This window comes from Harpia harpyja, chromosome 14 (genome assembly GCF_026419915.1).
Source record: "Harpia harpyja isolate bHarHar1 chromosome 14, bHarHar1 primary haplotype, whole genome shotgun sequence".
Taxonomy (NCBI): domain Eukaryota; kingdom Metazoa; phylum Chordata; class Aves; order Accipitriformes; family Accipitridae; genus Harpia; species Harpia harpyja.
In genome coordinates this window covers 23,138,102-23,157,634 of record NC_068953.1, presented here as the reverse complement: position 1 = coordinate 23,157,634, position 19,533 = coordinate 23,138,102, and the positions used below count along the sequence as shown (strand labels likewise).

Sequence of the window (19,533 nt, the reverse complement as noted above, 5' to 3'; positions counted from 1 at the left end):
ACAAACATATGCTAGGAGATTGTCTTCACCCCTTTGAGTGAAAAAGAAATAATCAGAAGTGACATCCTCAGTTTTCTGTTTTATCACGCCGAGCCTAAAGCTTAGATAAATATGCATGAGTGGGTGCAAAGTAAATCAAAGCAGCTCTTTACTCACCTCCTCTGATTTATTTCTGCTTCATTGGTGGCGTTCTTCCCTGGCCCCCAACTGTGTCGACGGAAAGGTGACAGTGGCCGCATGGAGTTTCGTAAGACGGAGGAATGAGCGGGCACATCCGTGATACTGTCCAGCTCCTCTTCCTTCTCTCCTCCCTCCGTGGCCACCATGTTCATGCAGCTACCATCCAGGCTGTGCCTGTCCTTGGGCTGGACAAAGTTCACCATCGGCGGGAAGGGAAGGGATGTGTCGCTGCCCAAGGATGAGTTCCTCTCCAGGGACATGGTGTCATCGGCAGAGGAACTGGAGCTGGTAACATCACAGGCAGACTGCTCCTCTTCAGGCTGCTGTGGATAAGAAAAATTAAAAATATATTAAAGTAGAATCATAGACTGGTTTGGGTTGGAAGGGACCCTTAAAGATCATCTACTCCAACCCCCCCAACACAGGCAGGGACATCATTCACTAGATCAGGTTGCTCAAAGCCCCATCCAACCTGGCCTTGAACACTTCCAATGAAGTGAATATATTTAACATTTTAAATAAATGCAAATATTTTATATTTCACACGAGCTGAGAAATTTCCTAGCTGATAGCATGAGGCACATTAAGCATCACGGAAGTGAGACTTTTTGCTCTGGTTTCAAAAGAGGTTGAAATGCTTTGCAGAGCAATCTCTTCCACCCCACAAGTCCCTGACTGCCATAACCCTGGGCTCCCAGCTTGGGTCCTCTGCCTGCCTTCCTCTCTCCAATTCCACATTTCATACTGCACAGAAAATCCTGCTCCTCTCGATTTCTGGCTAAACCTGTTATCGGTCAAAGTGCCATAAAACCACCAAAGGTTTACGGAGAGCGATTAATGAGGAACTGGGTCATCATGACTCCTGATGACAAACTCCAGCCTCTCCCGTGGGACTTGGTATGGGTTTGTAGCTCTCAGCCACGACAGCTCAAGGGCAACATACTGTTCCACCGCATCATGCAGCACAAAAGGGACAATTATTCCAGTTGTAGAAGACAGACAGAAAAAATAAAAGCTTAAATCCCTGTCCCCCACTACTTTCCATTAAGCAGAAAGTTAATGCCAGGGTTTGCAGCATTTTTCAAATCCAACTGCAATTGAAAAATACTGTTCCACAGGATCTGCTGCCCTATATTACAGGTCTCAAGTCATACTGCAATTTTTTGGTTTAGTTTGCTTCAAAAGCAGTAAGTGGAAGCCAAACCAGTTCTCTTTGGCCAAAGGCCACATGCTGACCATACATCCTGAGAAGAGCCTGCGCATATTCTGTGTTCCCCGTGGCTAGCATAAAAAAACACAAGCATCTCTCTGACATCACCTTCAGTCTGAAATGGTGTTTGCCCCAAGGGACTGACGTGGGAAGTTTCAATTTATTCTCCTGCAGAGCCCTGCGCTGTATCATTTAAAATAATAATAGGCAGAATGATCTGTCAGACCATATATAATAGACTATTCAGCAAAGCCACAGCAGTTAATTGTCTTCAAATAGCAGGCTCCCTGGGTCACAGCAGAAGCTGAGCACTCAAGGAGCTGCAGGCTGTCAGCTCTCATTTGGCGGAAGACAACGGGCTATAAAATCCTGTTCTCAGAAAGGGCCAGATGAATGGGAGTGGTGCCACCCCAAGGCAGTCCTCACCTCGGATCCCACCACCCTGACTTTGTTCAAACCCAGCAGTGTTAAATGCTCCAGACACTTTTGCTTTTCTGTGCTTTTTTTGATGGGCACACATTATAAGCTAAAGGCTTCTTGTTAAACTGAATAAAAAGAAACTGAGATGTTCAAAAAGTATTCTAATCAAACATTTCACTATTTAGAGGGAAGCCCTGTTTGAAGTTTGGCTATTTTTTATTCTTATTTTGGTTTAACAGGTACACAGTAATGTTCCTAAGGTCGTTTAAATAAATGCTGTCAAGCTATTTCCCCTCTCCCATCCATCAAAGAAAAAAAGAGGAAAAAAAAGACAGCATCCACAGCACAACACCAAAGTACAAGGCACCTTTTAAACACAAAAACCACACTAAAAATATACCCCTCCAAAAGCATTCATTTCATGGTAAGGAATGTCAAATATTAATGGTGAATTTGTGTAAATACTTTAATAGTAAACTTATACTGTAAGGTAAAGTATTGTATTTGACACGTACTTAAATAGGAAGTGTAGGTTAACACAAGAGAGAACTGAAATGGATGCCCTGTAAAGTTTTTGATGACGTTTGGTGTTATTCAAGATAATCTGATATTTGTGTGAGTCATGATGAGAGCTTACTGAATTGCTTAAATCCAGACAAATTAAGTAGTCATTATGTGGATAATACTCCTTCTGTAGAATAAGCAGTCTGCTTTGCTTTTCTGAGACACAGAAAAATACTGTTAGACATTAGGGCAGCACAGCAGGAGGAGAGAGGACTACCCACCAGCTGTACAGTGGAAGGATGGGACAGTTTGGAAACATTAAATTTGGATGCAAATCTAGCAACAATAGTGCAGAACATCAAATTATAGAGGGAGGAATTAGAGTAAAAAGAGGAATTTTTATTTCCCATATGAAAATACTGCTCCAGTTTAAAATGCAGAACAAAAACCACTTCCCTAGCAGGGAAGATTTAGGGTTTCTATCGTAAAGTGGTTCAAAGAGATATTTGAAAAATCTGAAATATATTTGGTCCATTTTAACTTTTACCTTGAGCATCAGACTGACTACAGAACGCAACAAACAATTCCCTTGAACCTGTGGCCCATGCTTATTCCTCTAAAAATATTCTGTCTTCATTTAAATGGTTTTGGTTTTGTTTTTTTTTTTGGAAACAAAGCAAAATAGTTACTATGAAAGACCAGAACTCTGTCTGCAAAATACCAAGTGTGGCTGACATCTAAGAAACATCTATATTGTAGCCACCTCTGCAAAAAATTAGCTATCTGGCCAAATGTCAGTAAATATGCATTGCTCTTTAATCCTACTTGAGTAAGAAAATACACTGTTTGCAGAATAGAAATGGTTCTCTAATGTGTTCTTTTCCTACACAAAAAATGAAACACTAAAGAAATATTAATTTTCTTCAAGTTAGGCTTGCTGCATTGCACCTCAATGAATTCAACCCTTAACTGTGACCATAAAACTCGTGGCTGAAAAGAGCCTTTACAGACATGTGCTAATGGGCATTTTCTTTGCTCTCAGAAACATAACTTGGTAAGAAGCTAGTAACAAAAAATCAGATAAGGCGTAAAAAGTTAGTCTTCTGAGAAAGAACGTATGTACTTCTTCAAGAATAGGGATAAGAGAAATCACTAGGATGGGGGGGGTATAAGATAACTTCTTCAATTAAATCCCTCCATCTGTAGGTCTTGATAAGTGGAATTAAAATGTTCTTTCAATCATTATCATGATGACAACACGCAAAGTGCTGAAACACAAACTTACTCTGTCCCTGATCTTGCACATTACAAAGACATTAAAGGTGTTAGAGTATTTAAAAAAAAAAAAAAAGATGAAAAAAATTAAACCCTGGCATCCTGAAGTTTATTTGGCATACCATTACACTAAAGGAGTCAACATCTTTGGTTGGCTTGATATATAATCTAGCAGTCAGTTGTTATTTGGATTGGCCTATGGCTCCAGGTTTCCTAAAATTAACCTCAATAGTGGCCTCTTATTAATTATTTATCATAATTTTTATGGTTTGGAGTGGAGGAGTCTTCCTGGTGAAAACCTCTCTCTTCAAACTTTTATTCCTTCGGGTTTTGGGGGTTTTTTTGCATGGTTCGGGTTTTTTGTGTGTGGTTTTGGTTTTTTTTTTTTTAAATTCTGAAAAAATAAATGCAAAATATCTATGTATTTGTGTATTTCCTTGAGCAAACCAAAATAAATGCAGAAATTAAACAAAATTCAGGGGGTTGAGTTGCAACCCCTTCCTTTAACAATGACCTGTGGGTTCCTGACTTCCCAAGGGCCTTTCGTCTGAATCATTTCCCAAGAGGCACGTTAAAAAACTTCCCAGTAATGCTGAATTTCAGTGGCAGGTTAAAAGTTAAGATGAGCAAAGCGTATGGGCTACGCCCAGGACGTTGCCAGATGATTGTGAGAAATGACCTTATGCAGCATTAATCATTCAAGAAGGAGGGTGTTGCAAAGCCTGCCCAGATGGCTGTCTGAGACAGAGAAGGAAAAGCAGGATGACGAGGACATGGGAATGAAGTGCTGACGCAAAAAAAATAAAACATTTTGCTGAAGCCTTAGACCTCATGTTGGAAGCGATATCTGGGTTTCAGCGACAGCCTCTGAAGTCTGAAAATAGTGCTAAAGCTCTCTGAACCCAGCAGCTCATGTTACGCAGCTCAGCACATGTCCTTCAGAGGAAAAAAAAAAAATTAAAAAAGAGATAAGCATAGGAGACAGCACAGAGATGGTAAGGAGAGCACGCACCAAACACCAGGGACGGTTTAAGGTACCTGCGATTTTGTGACCCCACAGACCCCGATTCTTCGTGGTCCTGGGATAGAACCAGGGCTTAAAATCTACGAATTTCAAGTGATGCCTATGGAAGCAGCCCAAAGACAAAGGCCCTGGAGAAACAATGGCTTGTTCTTTCTAAATTCCTTTTAATGTATTAAGTAGTTAACAGACGAGGAGTGATCTATACAACAAACAACAACTCTAACAGACAAAAAATTCAACTCTTGCTCCACACAACAGGGAAACAAGAACAGGACTAGTAATCACAATAATCACCATGACACTGAAAGGTTCGAGATCCTCTTTTTGTTCATAAACATGTTCTCTCTCTTCCCAATTTGATACGGAAACTGGGAAATTGATTATTGAAATTAGGAAATTGATATGGAAATTTGATAGGCTTATAACTAACCAACTACAACCAAGACATGCATCTTACAATATTTTTCAGAAGAAAGATTACAACCAGCACTTATTTTAGTGGTTATTAAAAATATTTATAATTTGCATTTCTACCAGCTGGGCTGAATAGTCAACAACAACAACAACAACAACAAAAGACTGAATTAAGGAACAAGCTCACAACACTAAACTAGTGTCTCTGGTCCTTCTAGAAATATTAACTGTGGAATAGGTACTCAGATAAATTCTGTGAAAGGAGACAAGGAATCAAGTTAGTCAGCAAAGCAGAGACAAAAGAAGTGACTGAGGTTGAGATTAGCTTTGAATAACTTCGTAAACTAAACTCAGGAACCTTTTGAACCCATTTGTAGACGAAGTCTGCAATCCACCACATAATGAGAACAACGCAAAGGCTGCCAAACTAAGAAATTCCCTTTCTACAAAGAAAATTATTTCCTCCCTCTGCCTGCTCTCCACTGGCAATTGAAGATCTGCTTTCCCCACAACCTTCTCCTTTTCCCTGCAGCATCTCTACTACATTGCACCACCTCTTCTTTTTAAGTTTTAATTTTTCTTTCTCATATTTGGAGAAAAGAAACTTTCCACATAAGAAAGGGAAAAAGCTAAAATTCTGTACAGTATAAAATTTACTGTGTTCCCACAGCACTCTTCTCCCATGCACCCCCATACATGCATTAAATCAGGCTCAAATGGCAGTCGCCTGTCATAATTCGTGCAACTCTACACAAGAAAATTGAAGGCAGTCTTCTGCTCTGCCAAACAGCCTTATATTCCCACAGTCCAGGGTCCCGCATCACTTTGAGAGTAAGATGGGAAAGGGTGAGGCTGGTGAGCTCTGTGCCCTACCACATGCATTAAGGATGACTTTACTGTTCATTTATAGCACATGAGATCACTTAGCCTGGGCTGTGGTGTTTCCCATCCTGCTGGAAAATATTCACCATCATCTGATTTGATTTAAGCAAACAGAATTTTGTTTCATTAAATATAATTTTCTCTGAAAGCAAGTGTGAAACCTACTCCAAAAGTTTAGTTTTTCAGAGCAGGAACCATGCCTGCTCAAACAGGTAAGCCGGAGCTGAACCTAAGCATGTGGTTTCACAGAGCTGAGACCAACATGATAGCTGCTCTATGGAAGGTTCATGTCCTCTCTGATTCTGCATCACTCTATTCTTTCTGGGTGCTTTTTCATCATCTACTTATGGCAAGAAGAATATAAATTACCAGCAAGACAATTCTTAAAAAGCAAAACCTAATCACCCTCTGAACAAATTCAGGCTGCTCTGATGCAGATGGCAAAAGACCAATGCTAAAGGGAGGCATCCTCTGTTCAGGAGGCTGACCGTATCTCAGGTCTCACCCACTCCTCCTTCCCCTTCTCAGCCGTGAGCAACACAAAGGGCACAGAGGTGACTAAGGTTAGTAATGACTTCTGTTGTTGATTTTAAGCAAACCTGAAAACATTTTCCTTCTACTTGCACGCAAAAAGGCATTAGAGGTATGTCGCCTAGGCAACAAAACTATTCGTTGGAATTGGCCTTAAGTATTTAGAGTGAGTGTTTCCTTCCTATCCAAGGAGTCACACTGAATTTACAGAAAAACATTGGTTCCTCTGAGAATTACAGTACATAATTCTGAAGGTGTCAGCACAGAGGTCATGTTTGCTGGAGAAAAGCTCTTTGTTACACGAGTTAAAGATGGCTTTCATATCATCTGTGCAATCCCTAATGAATTTGCAAGAAAATCCACCTTTTCAACTGTTCCTCTAGTGCCTGATTTACTTTTGGACAGTCAAAATTACTTTCATCTTTTTAACGTTGAGGGCTGAACGGTTTTTGGAATTCTGCTGCAAGTAAATATATCCCTCATGTTGCTGCATCCAAAGAGGGGACCGGATCCTTCCCATCTATTCCATTCCAGGATAATCGCTTCCAGGTTTCTAACTCACCAGTGAAACCAAGATGATGTGCATTTGCAGCATGGGTTTATTGAATCAGGCCTCCGAGCTTTTTTAACCATATCCCAACCAGGCTTTCCTACCTTTCCAAAGACAAGGTCTTCCATCCCATCACCAGGCAAGGGGAAGAGGTCAGACTCGCTCCCAGACTCTCTTTTAAGGACACCCTGTGATGAGGCACAGACGCTACTCAGCCCATCTTCCAAGAAGTTCTCACATTCTACGGGAACAAAGCAGAAAGAGTTATAATCTGATGTTTTCTGTAGCATCCATACATCCAACTCGCATATTCTCAGTGAATTTAAGGATTTAAAACGAACAGTAAACACAGCTTTATAAATTGTGTTCACCTCCCAAAACCATGCCTGCAAATTTTCAAACAATTTATTCAAGAGTTTAAAACTTTTTTAATGCATCATCGAAATACATGGTGCAAACAGAAATTCTGCATTAAACAGCCGTATATGCTTGTAGCTTGAGGTGCTGACAAATATGCTATATATCAGGTATCCCACACAGCATAACAGGGTGTTTCCCATTGATTGCAGCAACTGCAAAATTATATTAATATTCAATAAATGTAGATATATAGCTTGACAATATTTGCTTTCTTTCTCAATTAAAGAATCAATTCACTCTAAATGCCAAAGTGCTTTTAACGCATACTGGGACGATTATTTCATTCCTTCTATACTTGTCACTGAAAAAGCACTAGTATGACTTCCATGACAAGCTTTACTTTTTGAAGATTCAAAAATTAAGTGTTTTTTAAAAATTCTCAGCTTTTCTAACTCCTGACATTGAAATATAAGCATATTGCATCTCTTTTTTCTTCCAGCTGTTTTTATTGGGGTGATCAGCAGCACAGAAATAGACTACAGCCACTGAGAAAGCCCTTCCTTTCCAAAAACCTTAACAGGCATGTATTTGCATAAAAAATGCCTGTATATCATTTCATTTTTTCAGCCTTTAGGCAAAAGTATTAATGACAATTTTGGCAATAACTGAACATTCTTTTCTCCCAGCTCAAAATATTTTCTATTTATTAGTATTTTTTAAAAAAAGAAAGGTGTTATTTTGCAACCTGCTCTAACTAAACAGATCCAAAACATGCTTGGCTCCCTGGAGAGGAGCCAGGGCAATAAAATATTGGTTCACTCTTGAATTACACCTAACTCCATCCTTGGCGACATCAAGCTTACACATCAATGCAACGATGACAGGTTTGAGTAGCTCGAAGCCACCTTTTCCCCTTCCCCATCCTTAACCTGCGCCTGACAGCAGCTATCAAACACCCCAGCTGCAGTCCAGCTGATGGGAATGACTCCACTGTTGGAGAAAATGATTTATTGATGGCAGCCAGGCTGCCCCCATTTAGGGCAGGGGGGAGCCAAAGCCGGTTGGAAACCCCATTACCCCGTAGAGGAGTTTCCACACCACAGAGAATTGGAAAAGCACTTATTGGAGGCAGCGCGTCTGCTCCCCAGTCCTGTTCCCCTTTCCGTAAACCTGGAAAATCTGATCTGCTTTTCCATCACCAAGGGGGAGAAGAGAGGGGAAAAAAAAAAAAAAAGAAAAAAAGAAGAAGGGAAAAGCAAAGAAGAGACAGAGAGGCTGTAAAGGGAACGGGCCAGGGTGCTGGCCGTCCAGCTGGCAGCCGACAAAGCATGTCCGCAGCCCAGACTGAAAAACAAAGGGGCTCGAGCCACGTTCCAGTGGAAAATCAGCAGGGACGTTCCAGATGCGCCAAGGGACGGATACCTCACCCCAGCGATAAATCACAAGAGGTAGCGAAGCCTCCTCTGCAGGAGCCTCCGAGGTACAGAGATGAAGTGGCGGGGAAGGATGATGAGGTGCAGAGTGATGGGGACCCACACACACCTCAGCTCATCTGTGCCGAGAAACTAATTCCCAAACCCTCTCTTCCCTCCACTCTCCTTTATTTTTGGTTGTTTGGAGGGGGGTATTCCCCCTCCCTTTTCCTCAGCTCGTTGGGTTTGTTTTCTTTGCTTTAAACCGCACAGGCATTGCACAACACTGAGTTCCGTCTCCCTGACCCGTGAGCTGGTGAGCACCGGTGACAGCACTGCCATGACACAGGGACTGTGACTGCCATCACACAGCCACCCCTGCCTGCTGCACATGCTGGATTTATAGAGCAACTGTGCTTATCTGCTCCTCTCTGTGGAGGTACAGGTGAAAATACAATGATGATGGTAACACACTTCTGCACATAATATAGAGGAAAAAAAAAATCACATAGTAAAAAGCCCTAGGAAGAAAATTTCCAAGCGACTCTCTTACATACATTTTCCAAACCCTCGTGTCCTCCAAGACAGGGCTGAGCCCTCCAATTCCATGCCGATAGCTACGTATCTGCTACACTCCTCCAGGCATTTAATTTCAAAAGCACTGACAGAAAATGAGAATCTACAATTTCTGGAGTTACTTTTTAAGATTTGAGGACTCTGCCCTTACAAGCCATTTCAGCAGGATTATTCAGCAGGTGAAAAAGGTCCAATTCCCTATCAAGTTGCGTATTTTTAAGTTAGCCACATTACGACAACTAGTGGTTTTATTGCATTTCGGTGTTGCCAGATTTCCTTGCCCTCTCTATACTGCACAGCACCGCAGCGCAGCCAGAGGGATGCATGTGCAGTAACAACATTATTTCTAGAAAGGCCAGAACCTGCAGAGCCTAAGATCTTCCTGCTGCTTCAGTCTGACTGGAGAACGCATTAATCAACTTTAAAACCTGCCTCTTTGTGCTTGTGTTACAGACATGTGTTACTATAATTATTAATATATATTTGTATATATGGCTACCTGATCACATAATTAATACTATATTTCTATAGTATGATATTGCATTAGATAATTAATAAGTATTTAACTGATATTGATCCATATGAATACATGATTATAGACTTGGCAAGTCAAATGAGCGCACGTCATTTTGCAGCCAAATGGAGCGCAATATCTCTTGCCTGAAGTGTAAAAATACCATACCAAGAGGCAAGGGATCTGGGGACACAATTAGGAAAGAAGCAGCATGGTGATACCGCAGGTTCTCCTGTAAAACACTCCTGAAACAGCTATTCACTGTTCATGACTATTCTAAACAGAGCACTTTTTTTTTTTTTTTTTTTAATAAAAAAAGCACTTACTTAACTTTGATGGGAGCTAGAACTTCTACCTAGAATAAACCCCACATTATCAGTCACCCACATTATCTCTTCTTAGCCTACACTCTGAAAAGATTGGGTTTGAACTTCACATTGACACTCAGTGATTCAATCCCTGTTTTTCATTCAAGTCACTCAGATAAATTGAAGGAGATTCAGGTGAGACCCCTGCTCGTAATGAGAGCAAGGCAAGAACTGTCCTCTCTACGAACAGTCCAAGGCAAGTCACTATTCAGGGCCCTGATAAATTACTCTATTTGTTTTGAACATGCATAATTCAATGAAAGGAAATTTTTTTCTTATCTTGGACACTAACCCCTCTTTGAAACTTGCCCAGACAAGATTTTCTGCCCCAGTGGAAGAGCCAGAAAGCACCAGCCAGCATGCAGGGCTCGGAGCTCAGCATGGCTGGTGGGCAGGGTGTGGGAACGATGTCTCTGAACAGCCTTCCTGCTTCCTGAAGGCAACTTTCAGAGGAAAAAAAAAAAAGTAAAATAAATAAAACCAAGCCTACAGATTTGGATCTAAATGTGGATTCAGAAGTTTAAATTTCTGACCTTTTTTTTTTCTTTTATTGTATTATTCTTTTAGCTAGAAACCATGCCTGTGTGCCCCATCACACCTTTCAAGTTTATTTAAAAAAAAAAAAGAAAAAAGAAAAAAATTGAAATACTTTAAATGTGTAATTATTTAAGAAGATGACACACCACACAGCTCACTGCTAGTCAAGTGCTGCAACCACGTGCTAACAATGACTCACGGCAGATTCATTACACATTTTCTTTAGTTTATGTGTTTTCCCCGTCAAGGCAAGGAGGTCAAAAATAAGAAGAAAAAGAAGGAAAGAAAAGGTGAGGAGAACCGCAGGGCTACTCATCTGGAGTTGCCACCAGCACGCTGCTCACCTGGAGACTCTCGCGTCCGCTTGCGCTCCAGCAGGGAAGAATTGGGACATGGCTCCAGCGAACACCAGCTTTCACGGTTTATCTGAAAAACAGACCAGAGCAAATCAAAGAAAGGCCACTCTTGCTAACGTCCCTGTTAGCCTCTTCTGCAATGTCACTCTGCATCGACCAGCAGATATATAGTTATGACTTAATTTTGTCCCAGTAATAAAAATCTCGAAAGTAACTCATGACTTTTTTTTTTTTTTAGCATCACTAAACAAACCATTAAAATATGCCAAAAAACTTTATTTCTCCGTGGAAAGTATGACTTCAAGGTGGCTCCTGCTCAAGCCAGGAGTTCAGAGGGAGGATAAGCCAGCGTTTAAGCTACTAGTTGAGGGTTGAAGAAACCTGGCTTCAATTCTCACTTCCATTTGCAGTGGGACTGCAGGCAAGATACTCCTCTGCTTTATGCCTCGGTTCACTATCTACAGAATAGCAACTCCTTATCACCCATATTGCTGTAAAGATAATTACCTTAAAGATAGTAAGGTGCTCTGATAATGTGGAAACAAGGGCTAGGGAAGCGCTCAGGTCATGGTGAGAACCAGAAGCACTTTGTGTTTGCATTAACTGAAATGATGATGATGTTAGAAACCCCCATTTCAACCCTAAGACACATCACATGGTTTATTTCCACATCAGCCTTTATCATCTCACCCTGTCCCTCACCCTTTTCAGCAAGGATGACTGATGTGTTCTCAGCCTTCTCCTCCATCTGTCTGTGCTTTACTCTTCCTCAGCTGGGTTGTGTTGTCCAACATTTTGACTCTGAAGTCTGCTGGACTATCCACAACCTTTGGTTCATCCAACCTATGCTTCCCATCGCTTTTGTCTACAGCCAGTGGACTCTGGAAGCCCCTTTGCTCTCTCCGCTTCAGCAGCTCTGCCATTTCTCCTAGCCGAATGCCTTGATTTGTCAAACACAAGCAAATCTCACCTGGACAATCCCATGTCCCACGTCACGAAATCCAGAGGTTGTTTCCCCTCCTGACCTGCCTCAACACACAGGATCTCGCACGTTATGTTGTAGCTAAAAGAAAGCTACTGAAATGGATGACTTTGATTTTATATGCCAACTATATCTCCTTCCTTCTCTCTGGTTTTCCTCTTCTCTCCTGAAATAACTTCCTTTTCCCTCTCTCTGTCAAACAGAGAATTTTTACTATTTACTTTTTGCCTCTGACCCGTCTTCAAATCTCCTCCATGATCCTGCTCTGTTTTTGCAGTCCCTTGCTGTATTCTCATTCCCTCAATGTTCTCCTTTCTCCGATGTTATGAAATGCACCACTTTTTCCTTTTTTTTAATAAAGAAAAAACAAGACTCTCCTACCCTTGACCTGACTTGCTGCTTTGACTAATGACCCACGTCCTTCTCCCCTTTCTCGCTGAGATCATGGAACTTGTTATTTGCATTCACTGGCTGGCGCTCCTCGCCGGTCTGGCTGCATCCCCCTGCCCTTCACTGGAGGGGCTCCTGCCAGCACCTCCACTCACCTCTTGCTCACCACACCACAGAGTCAACACTCCACTCCCCCAGACCTCTCAGCTACTTTCTACAGCACATTTTTCTGCCTTAGGTTTTGTCCTCCTCCATACTTCTGTGATGACAAAATGGGGTTGGAAGGGCCTTTGACAGGTCAGCTAGTCCCTTTCTGCTGCTCCAAGTCAGGCTGTACTATCATCTGAGAGGTCTTAATCCAACATGCCCATAAAATCCTCCAGCAGCAAGGATGCTGTGACCTTCCTCAGTCAGCAGCTCTTGCTGGGGGAGTCAGGGAAGGAGCAGAGAAGATCGGAGAGAGAAAAAATGAGCAGGAATCTCCCAGGAGAGGTGAAGGAGACCTTGTGCTCTACCAGAGAGTCAGGTCTCAGGGTGACCTCAGTGCACGTCCCACCTGGACGTCCCTCCCCACCTCCACACAATTTTACAGGCTATTTTTCTTAGATATGATGTACACTTCCTATCAGTTGCTCACTGGCTCTGCTCATACATATGCATTATATACACATTCATCTAAGATCCCATTAGACCCCTCTACATACATGCATCTAAGATCCCATCCTACCCTGCACCTCTACTCAACACACATAAACACACACCACCCTGTATACCCACTTTCTCCCTTTTACATATATTACTTATATATTACATGAGAGGTGGAGAGGGAAGAAGAGGCAGTCTGAAGTCTGAGAAAGGCTTTTGTAAGCAAATACTCAAAACGATGATTTGTTTTCCAAAGTGACATAAAGATGTTGAATTTTAACTGTTGCATGGACAATGGGTCACCCTTTGGGTTCTTTCAATGGAAGAAAGATACGCCCTGTTCTCAGTGAGGCTGAAGGGTATCTAGCCTTAGCAATTAAACTTCACTGAAGGATTTATACCTACTTTTTTAGTCTTAAAAAAGCTATAGTCAGTAAATATCACATTATGACTGTAAAGTCAATAAATATTATGTTAATATTCTTTTCTCTCCTGACGAAGCAGAATCTATTTTGCAACACACTATCTTACATTTTATTAAAGGCAAATCTAGAGGTTGAGCCTGAACACACGTAGGAGGACAAATGGAAATGTGCTCAAGTCCACACAAATGAAGGAATGACCCATTTCAGATATAAAATCAAATTCTGCCTCCTTCTGACTGGCTTGCACCTAACTCCTTCCTCATCATATTCGGCTTGATCCTCCTTACTCTTAAACCAGTGTATCTCCATCAAATTTAAGGGAACTACTCCTGATTTATACTGATATCCACTATTGGAAATTGATAATTAAACATGCTGTTCAATAATTAGCAGTAAGAAAGCAAAATACAAGGAGGTTCAAGCCTATCAGTTGATTGGTAATAGAATAAACTATATTAGGCTGAATTAACATTATATTTTTTTTCCTTTAATAGAACCAATTAGGTCATTCAATGAAAATGCATTATAGACATTGGCATTTTTTCAAAAAATATTTGAGTATTTTTCCCATTACCCAGCCAGCTCTCTCCTCTGCCCTGTGACTTTGCCAAGTATTGAAAACGTCTGTTTTTTTCTATTAAAAAAGTAATGAGAGAGTAACACTGAGGTTTAAGGTGCTGTTTCAGATATACCTGATTATGTACAAAATAGAACATTAGGAACTAAGTATTTATCTCATTGGCCCTAATTCAGGAATAATCATCATCATCATCATCATCAAAATACAAAGGAAACCACTACTATATATATACAAATATTCCCTATGCCAAAATGAGCCCAGACACGATTTGAGGGAGGTTTACTGCATGCTCTCAGGAAAGTGGGTGGTCCACAGATACTCAAAACACAAACCCCACTATCCACAGCCCAAGACTGAGTACTGGGGTCCCTCCTCAACAGCTGAATTCTGCTCGTATTTACTCAGGACTAGCGACTGCAGGTACAGACAGTAAGGGCTGTAGAAAAAAAAAAACATTATAAAAGCACCTGAACATCAGGGGTTGGGGAATGCAACAGTATGAAGAATTTAGAAATGAGGTTGTCCTGGGATTTTGTGGACTTGTGTGCATTACATGTAACAAAACTATTCCTCCCTTCTTCCCTTAGTCTCCATTTCACTAAGAGAAGCCCAACGGGAGGACCTCAGGCTGGTGGCCATAGGAGATGGCAAAACCCCCACGCACTTTCTGCCTTGCCCACACCGATTATTACAGCCCATCGATTCTGGGCATCCCAGGTCTTTGCAGCAGGAGCAGAGGATGCAGCGGTGTTCAGATGGCAGAAGGGAATATGAAACAGCCTCTGGGAACAGAGTTTCAATATGAGGCTTTTGAAGAAATGCCAGGAGAGAACCAGCTATTTTCCATGCAGAAGTCTGAATGTGTTTATCTGCAGCTCAGACACAGAATGAATCACGGAAGCACATCCCCAGGCACCAAAAACTGAATCCCGAAGGATTTTCTGTTTGCCTGTGAAACACTAGTGGACTAGGTGTCCAAAGAGGGCTTTAGGACACCAGCTGGGGTTGCAAGCAGCAGACTGTTTGATTGCTCTTTCTGGGCACACATGCATGTATTTCCTGACTCTCAGAGACGTCTTCCTGCAGACATTGAATTTGAAACTTGATGTGACTTAATGCAGAAACCTCTTTGCATAAGAGAAGGATGGTGCTGGACAACCTGTGAGACAAACAGGGCTGGGATGTCCTCTATCATGCAAGAATGATAAGTGACCCCAGCCTCTGTTCCCAGGCTCTTCCTTACTTTCCCCCTGCATGAAAGTCTTGGCTGAGGAGTTCTCTAACTCCCTCCAGTGCTCGTGGGCCTGTGCGGTGCCTGCCCACGAAAACCAGAATTGGGACCTCCTTCTCAGAAGACATTTCAAAAATGTCTACTTCTGCCACAGTTGTGCAGCAGAGGGCTTGCTAGAAGCACTCGTCTTGGGGGCCAGTCGCTACCTGGCTGCCATGCACCTCTCCTACCTTTCTGCCACGGAAAAGTCCTTTTTCTTTCCCTCTGGTTTTAACTCTTCTTGCCTTCCATTTCACAATAAAGAAAACACACTGACCTCTCAGGAAATCTGCTATTTTAAAAGTTTGCACTTGTCAACTCCACTGGTAGCAATATAAATCAACATCTCTAGAGCAGAAGGAACCAGATGATTTTAACTTTCATTTCCTAGCAAATCTCTGGAGATTCATCTTCCCTCCATATTGTTTTAAATTTATCCTAAATTTACAAGTTTCCATTTGTCACCGCCCACCCCCCCCGCCCCAGCCTCCAGACTAAGTTCTACCTTGCAGCTAAAACCAGATACCATTGCACATAGGAAAATATTTAGTAGAGTAATTCTACTGGTGTATCATTAAGTACGTGTACACCACACTGAGCAATACCTGACACTGGGAAAGATTTGAAATATTCATTGAAGAATAAAATTAGCAGAAAACAAGCAATAACTAATTTGTTTAATAATCAGGAAGGATACAATGATTTTTTTTAATTATTTTTAATGCAAATCTTAATTATTATTTAGGAACTACCTGTTCCTGAAAATTTCCTGTGGGATAGTTTTCATTGAAGAAATTTGTACACATAACTGGAATTCAATGGTTTTTCTCAGCAACTTTTAACTTTACAATTCCATTTACGACGGAATTATCCAGTTGCTTCTAATTCCTGAACTAGAAACTAAAGCAACAGTTGATTAACCCCCTTCACAAAAGCTACCTTTCAAGGTCCTCCAAACCTCTTTCAAAAGGAGCATGAAGGATGGGGAACCTAGGGAAGGAATTTCCACTGTCTTCCTTCAACATCTGTTGATGCAAAAAAACCTCTGCATACACAAAACTCACATTAAGAGCAAAAATCACTGCTTTGGCAATCATCTTGCCAGACAATATTAAGAGCACACATATCAATTTGCTTGCAAACTCTGATTTTTTTAATTTAATTTTTTTGTAATCTCCCTGTGTATTTTCTTAGCTTTAGGGGAAGGTTTTACCATGCGGATCAAGAACACAAAGACCATTCTCCAATGTATGCCGAAAGGGACAAAGTGACAACACTTGCATTGCTGCAATGATTTCTACAGATTTATCTTCTAGCACTGTGAATATGCTACACTGAGCCTTTTACCTTTACAGAATCGGTGGCACCATATCAGGACAATATTTTTTCAAGCAGGTCCAAAGTGACCTTAGTCACAGCAACAAGTGAGCAGTGCTGTAGAGAACTACACTAAAGGATTACACCAGAAGAGGCTCCTACAACCACAGGACATTTTAAATGACTGAATAAATTAGCACTTTGTGGTGTAAGAGCAACTCTGAATTCCTAGAGTGCACTCTTCCCCCTGGCAATGTCCCAGCTGGGGAAAGGAACATGTGCCCCAAGAACATTTTCCAGCCCTTGGCACTGGGATGTCCTCCACCAGCAGAATTAAGAGTCCTGGTAACAACAAACTTTAATTAAGCTTTAAAAATAACAGCAATGGCTTTGCATAAAAACCATCTTTTGACTAAAATGGGAGCAAAATTCCCACAAACATGTATGTGCCTAAGGTGAAAACACATCAGTTTCGTTTAAGTATCCTTCCAGTTCTAATTCTATACGAGACACAAACAGAAAAATCTCAAAAAAGTTCTCCACAGCATCATAAACACACTTTGCTCCTGCTGTCCCTTCAATAACCAAACCAGTGTGGACAGATGCAGGATTAAAGTTCACAGTCATTTTAAGGCCACAAAGTTTGGTGAGATGCTGCATACCCATCATCTGAGGACAGTACTTCCCTCAGAAGAACCCCAAAGAAGGACTGAACATGCTTATGCATCAAATAACCAAAAATATAAGAAAGAAAAAGCTTTATGATAACATACAATAGAAGAAACCTTAGTTTCAGTTAATTTGGGGACCTTCTCCACATACTACTTTTAGTTTTCAATGCCACAAATTGCACTTTGCCTTAGGTGGGCTGGGTTCATTCCAGAGGATCTTCTCCAGTGCTACAGTAGAGCTACCAGAGCAGCCCTCTGCCAGGGAGCAGAATAACTAATTAATAATGCTGCCCCTTTAATTTCAAAATGCCTTCATTATTTTTGTAACATTGGGCTGGTTTTAATTTCATGAATAATGTTCTGATCTTTAACTGGAAGCTGAAAGGGATCTGTTCATCTGAAGAGCAGCTAAACCAAACCTTGTTTCCCCAGTTATGAAAAAACTTACACCTTCTGCCTACACTTAACAGTTTGAGCACTCACGTACAAAGGTGAAATGCAGATATAGGCAATGAGCAATTATAAAACATTTCCAGTTGCGGTTGCTTAGTCTCCCATTCTCAAAGTGAGCCCATTTCTTATTTTCTAACTGCAAAGGACAGCCTGTTCATCCAGACTTGAACACTTGTCTAACTTCACATGTATTTGCAAGGTGCCAGCCAGTGTGGTTTCCATATTCTGTCCCTAGATAGTTATATTTGCGGTAGCAGGCACAACATAAAAATGAGATAGGCCTGCCAACTCACACATGGCTTCCCATTTTGGGTCTTGGAATAACATAGCGCAGACTGCTTTACCCTGCACGTAGCTGCTTGGAGCTTAGTGAATTGTTCAGACAAGCAGATATCCCACATGCCCCACACCTTCTCCCTCATCTGCTACAATGCAATCCCAGCAGGAAAGATGATGGCAAGTTTTTATGCCTCTTCTGCATCATCCAGTCTTCCCTATACAGTAGCAAACCACTATGCTCAGTAACCAAGTTCATCACATTCACATTGCTGCAGCAGCAAAAAGAGCTGCAGTAAAGATGAAGTCCTACCTCTGACACAGAGGCTAGGACACTGATTTACCCAGTGCCTTTTGCTTTTTCAGAGGTGGGGAGGAAGAAGAAACAATGTTAAAGCTAAAAATAATTGCGTGCATCAACGCCCAAAATTGCTGAGGCTTTTTTTTGTTTTCATAACTTCAGAATGCACTGTTTCAGGCATAATCTGAACATAGAAAACTTGAGCCCCAACACACTGGCCCTTCAGAAGACACATGCATTGCAAAACAGTCAGTAGGAACCAAAATTCTTTTGTGACTGTATCTAAGAATGGTTGCAATCAACGCAAATATAATCCCACCTATAAACATTTAGTAACTGAAATGATACAAGATCTTCTTTGTTCACAACTTTTTCCAGTTGTCTTTCTCCATCTGCTGTTTTTCTTTCCTGTGTTGTGATTACCGAGTCCCTCGTCTTAAAATGAAGCAAAGAACATATTCATCTACCACTCAAAGAAAAGACAGCTTGTCTGAGTCAATCTGTAGGCCAAACTGAAAGCTGTTCGGTGCTTTGCAGATACCTTGTTAAAATTTCATTCACATCAAACACTCTTAATGGATCCAATTTGAGTTTGCTTTTGTTGTAAGGATATTCACTTGCTTTTCAACACTTGACACTTAAGAAACCCTGTCCTCTTAACTCACCGAAATATGATGACCTAGATAAGGTACAGTTTTATTTAAGTATTTTAATTAAAAACAAACCCAACAAAAACCCCCAGCCCCCAGCTCCCTCTTTAAGGGGTCTGATCCAACTCCCATTAACGTCAAGAGATGATCTGCCACTGACGCACTCTGATGCTGGCTTGGATCCCTAGATCATCAAAATTTAATTTCATCTACCGGTTATGTTACAGAAACCAGCTAAAACATGAAGAATGACTAAAAATCAAGCTAAAGTTGATTGTAACTATAGCTGTCACTAGCACCCTCCTGTTTTAAACATCTGCAGCCTGTACAGCCTATGTTTGGAGCAGCAATGCGTGCACACATGCACACATATATGGACACTGAGTCATTTGCAGGAACAGACAGTATAACCCACAGTTTTGAAACTCAATTAGGAAAATACTAGTGGGAACTAACAAGA

At 41.2% G+C, this 19,533-nt stretch overlaps 1 protein-coding gene across 10 annotated transcripts in view; it reads right to left on the bottom strand.

Annotated features, from left to right (window-relative positions):
- The window catches only part of AKAP13 (A-kinase anchoring protein 13), a 229,029-nt gene that overhangs the window by 54,686 nt on the left and 154,810 nt on the right, over positions 1 to 19,533 (bottom strand). For all 10 annotated transcript variants that reach the window (XM_052807307.1, XM_052807309.1, XM_052807310.1 and 7 more), the window contains 3 exons: positions 11,102 to 11,183; positions 7,095 to 7,231; positions 157 to 503 (listed from right to left, as the gene is read on the bottom strand). In XM_052807307.1, the coding sequence (XP_052663267.1) occupies positions 157 to 503; positions 7,095 to 7,231; positions 11,102 to 11,183 (566 nt within the window). The remainder of the gene's footprint in view (positions 1 to 156; positions 504 to 7,094; positions 7,232 to 11,101; positions 11,184 to 19,533) is intronic.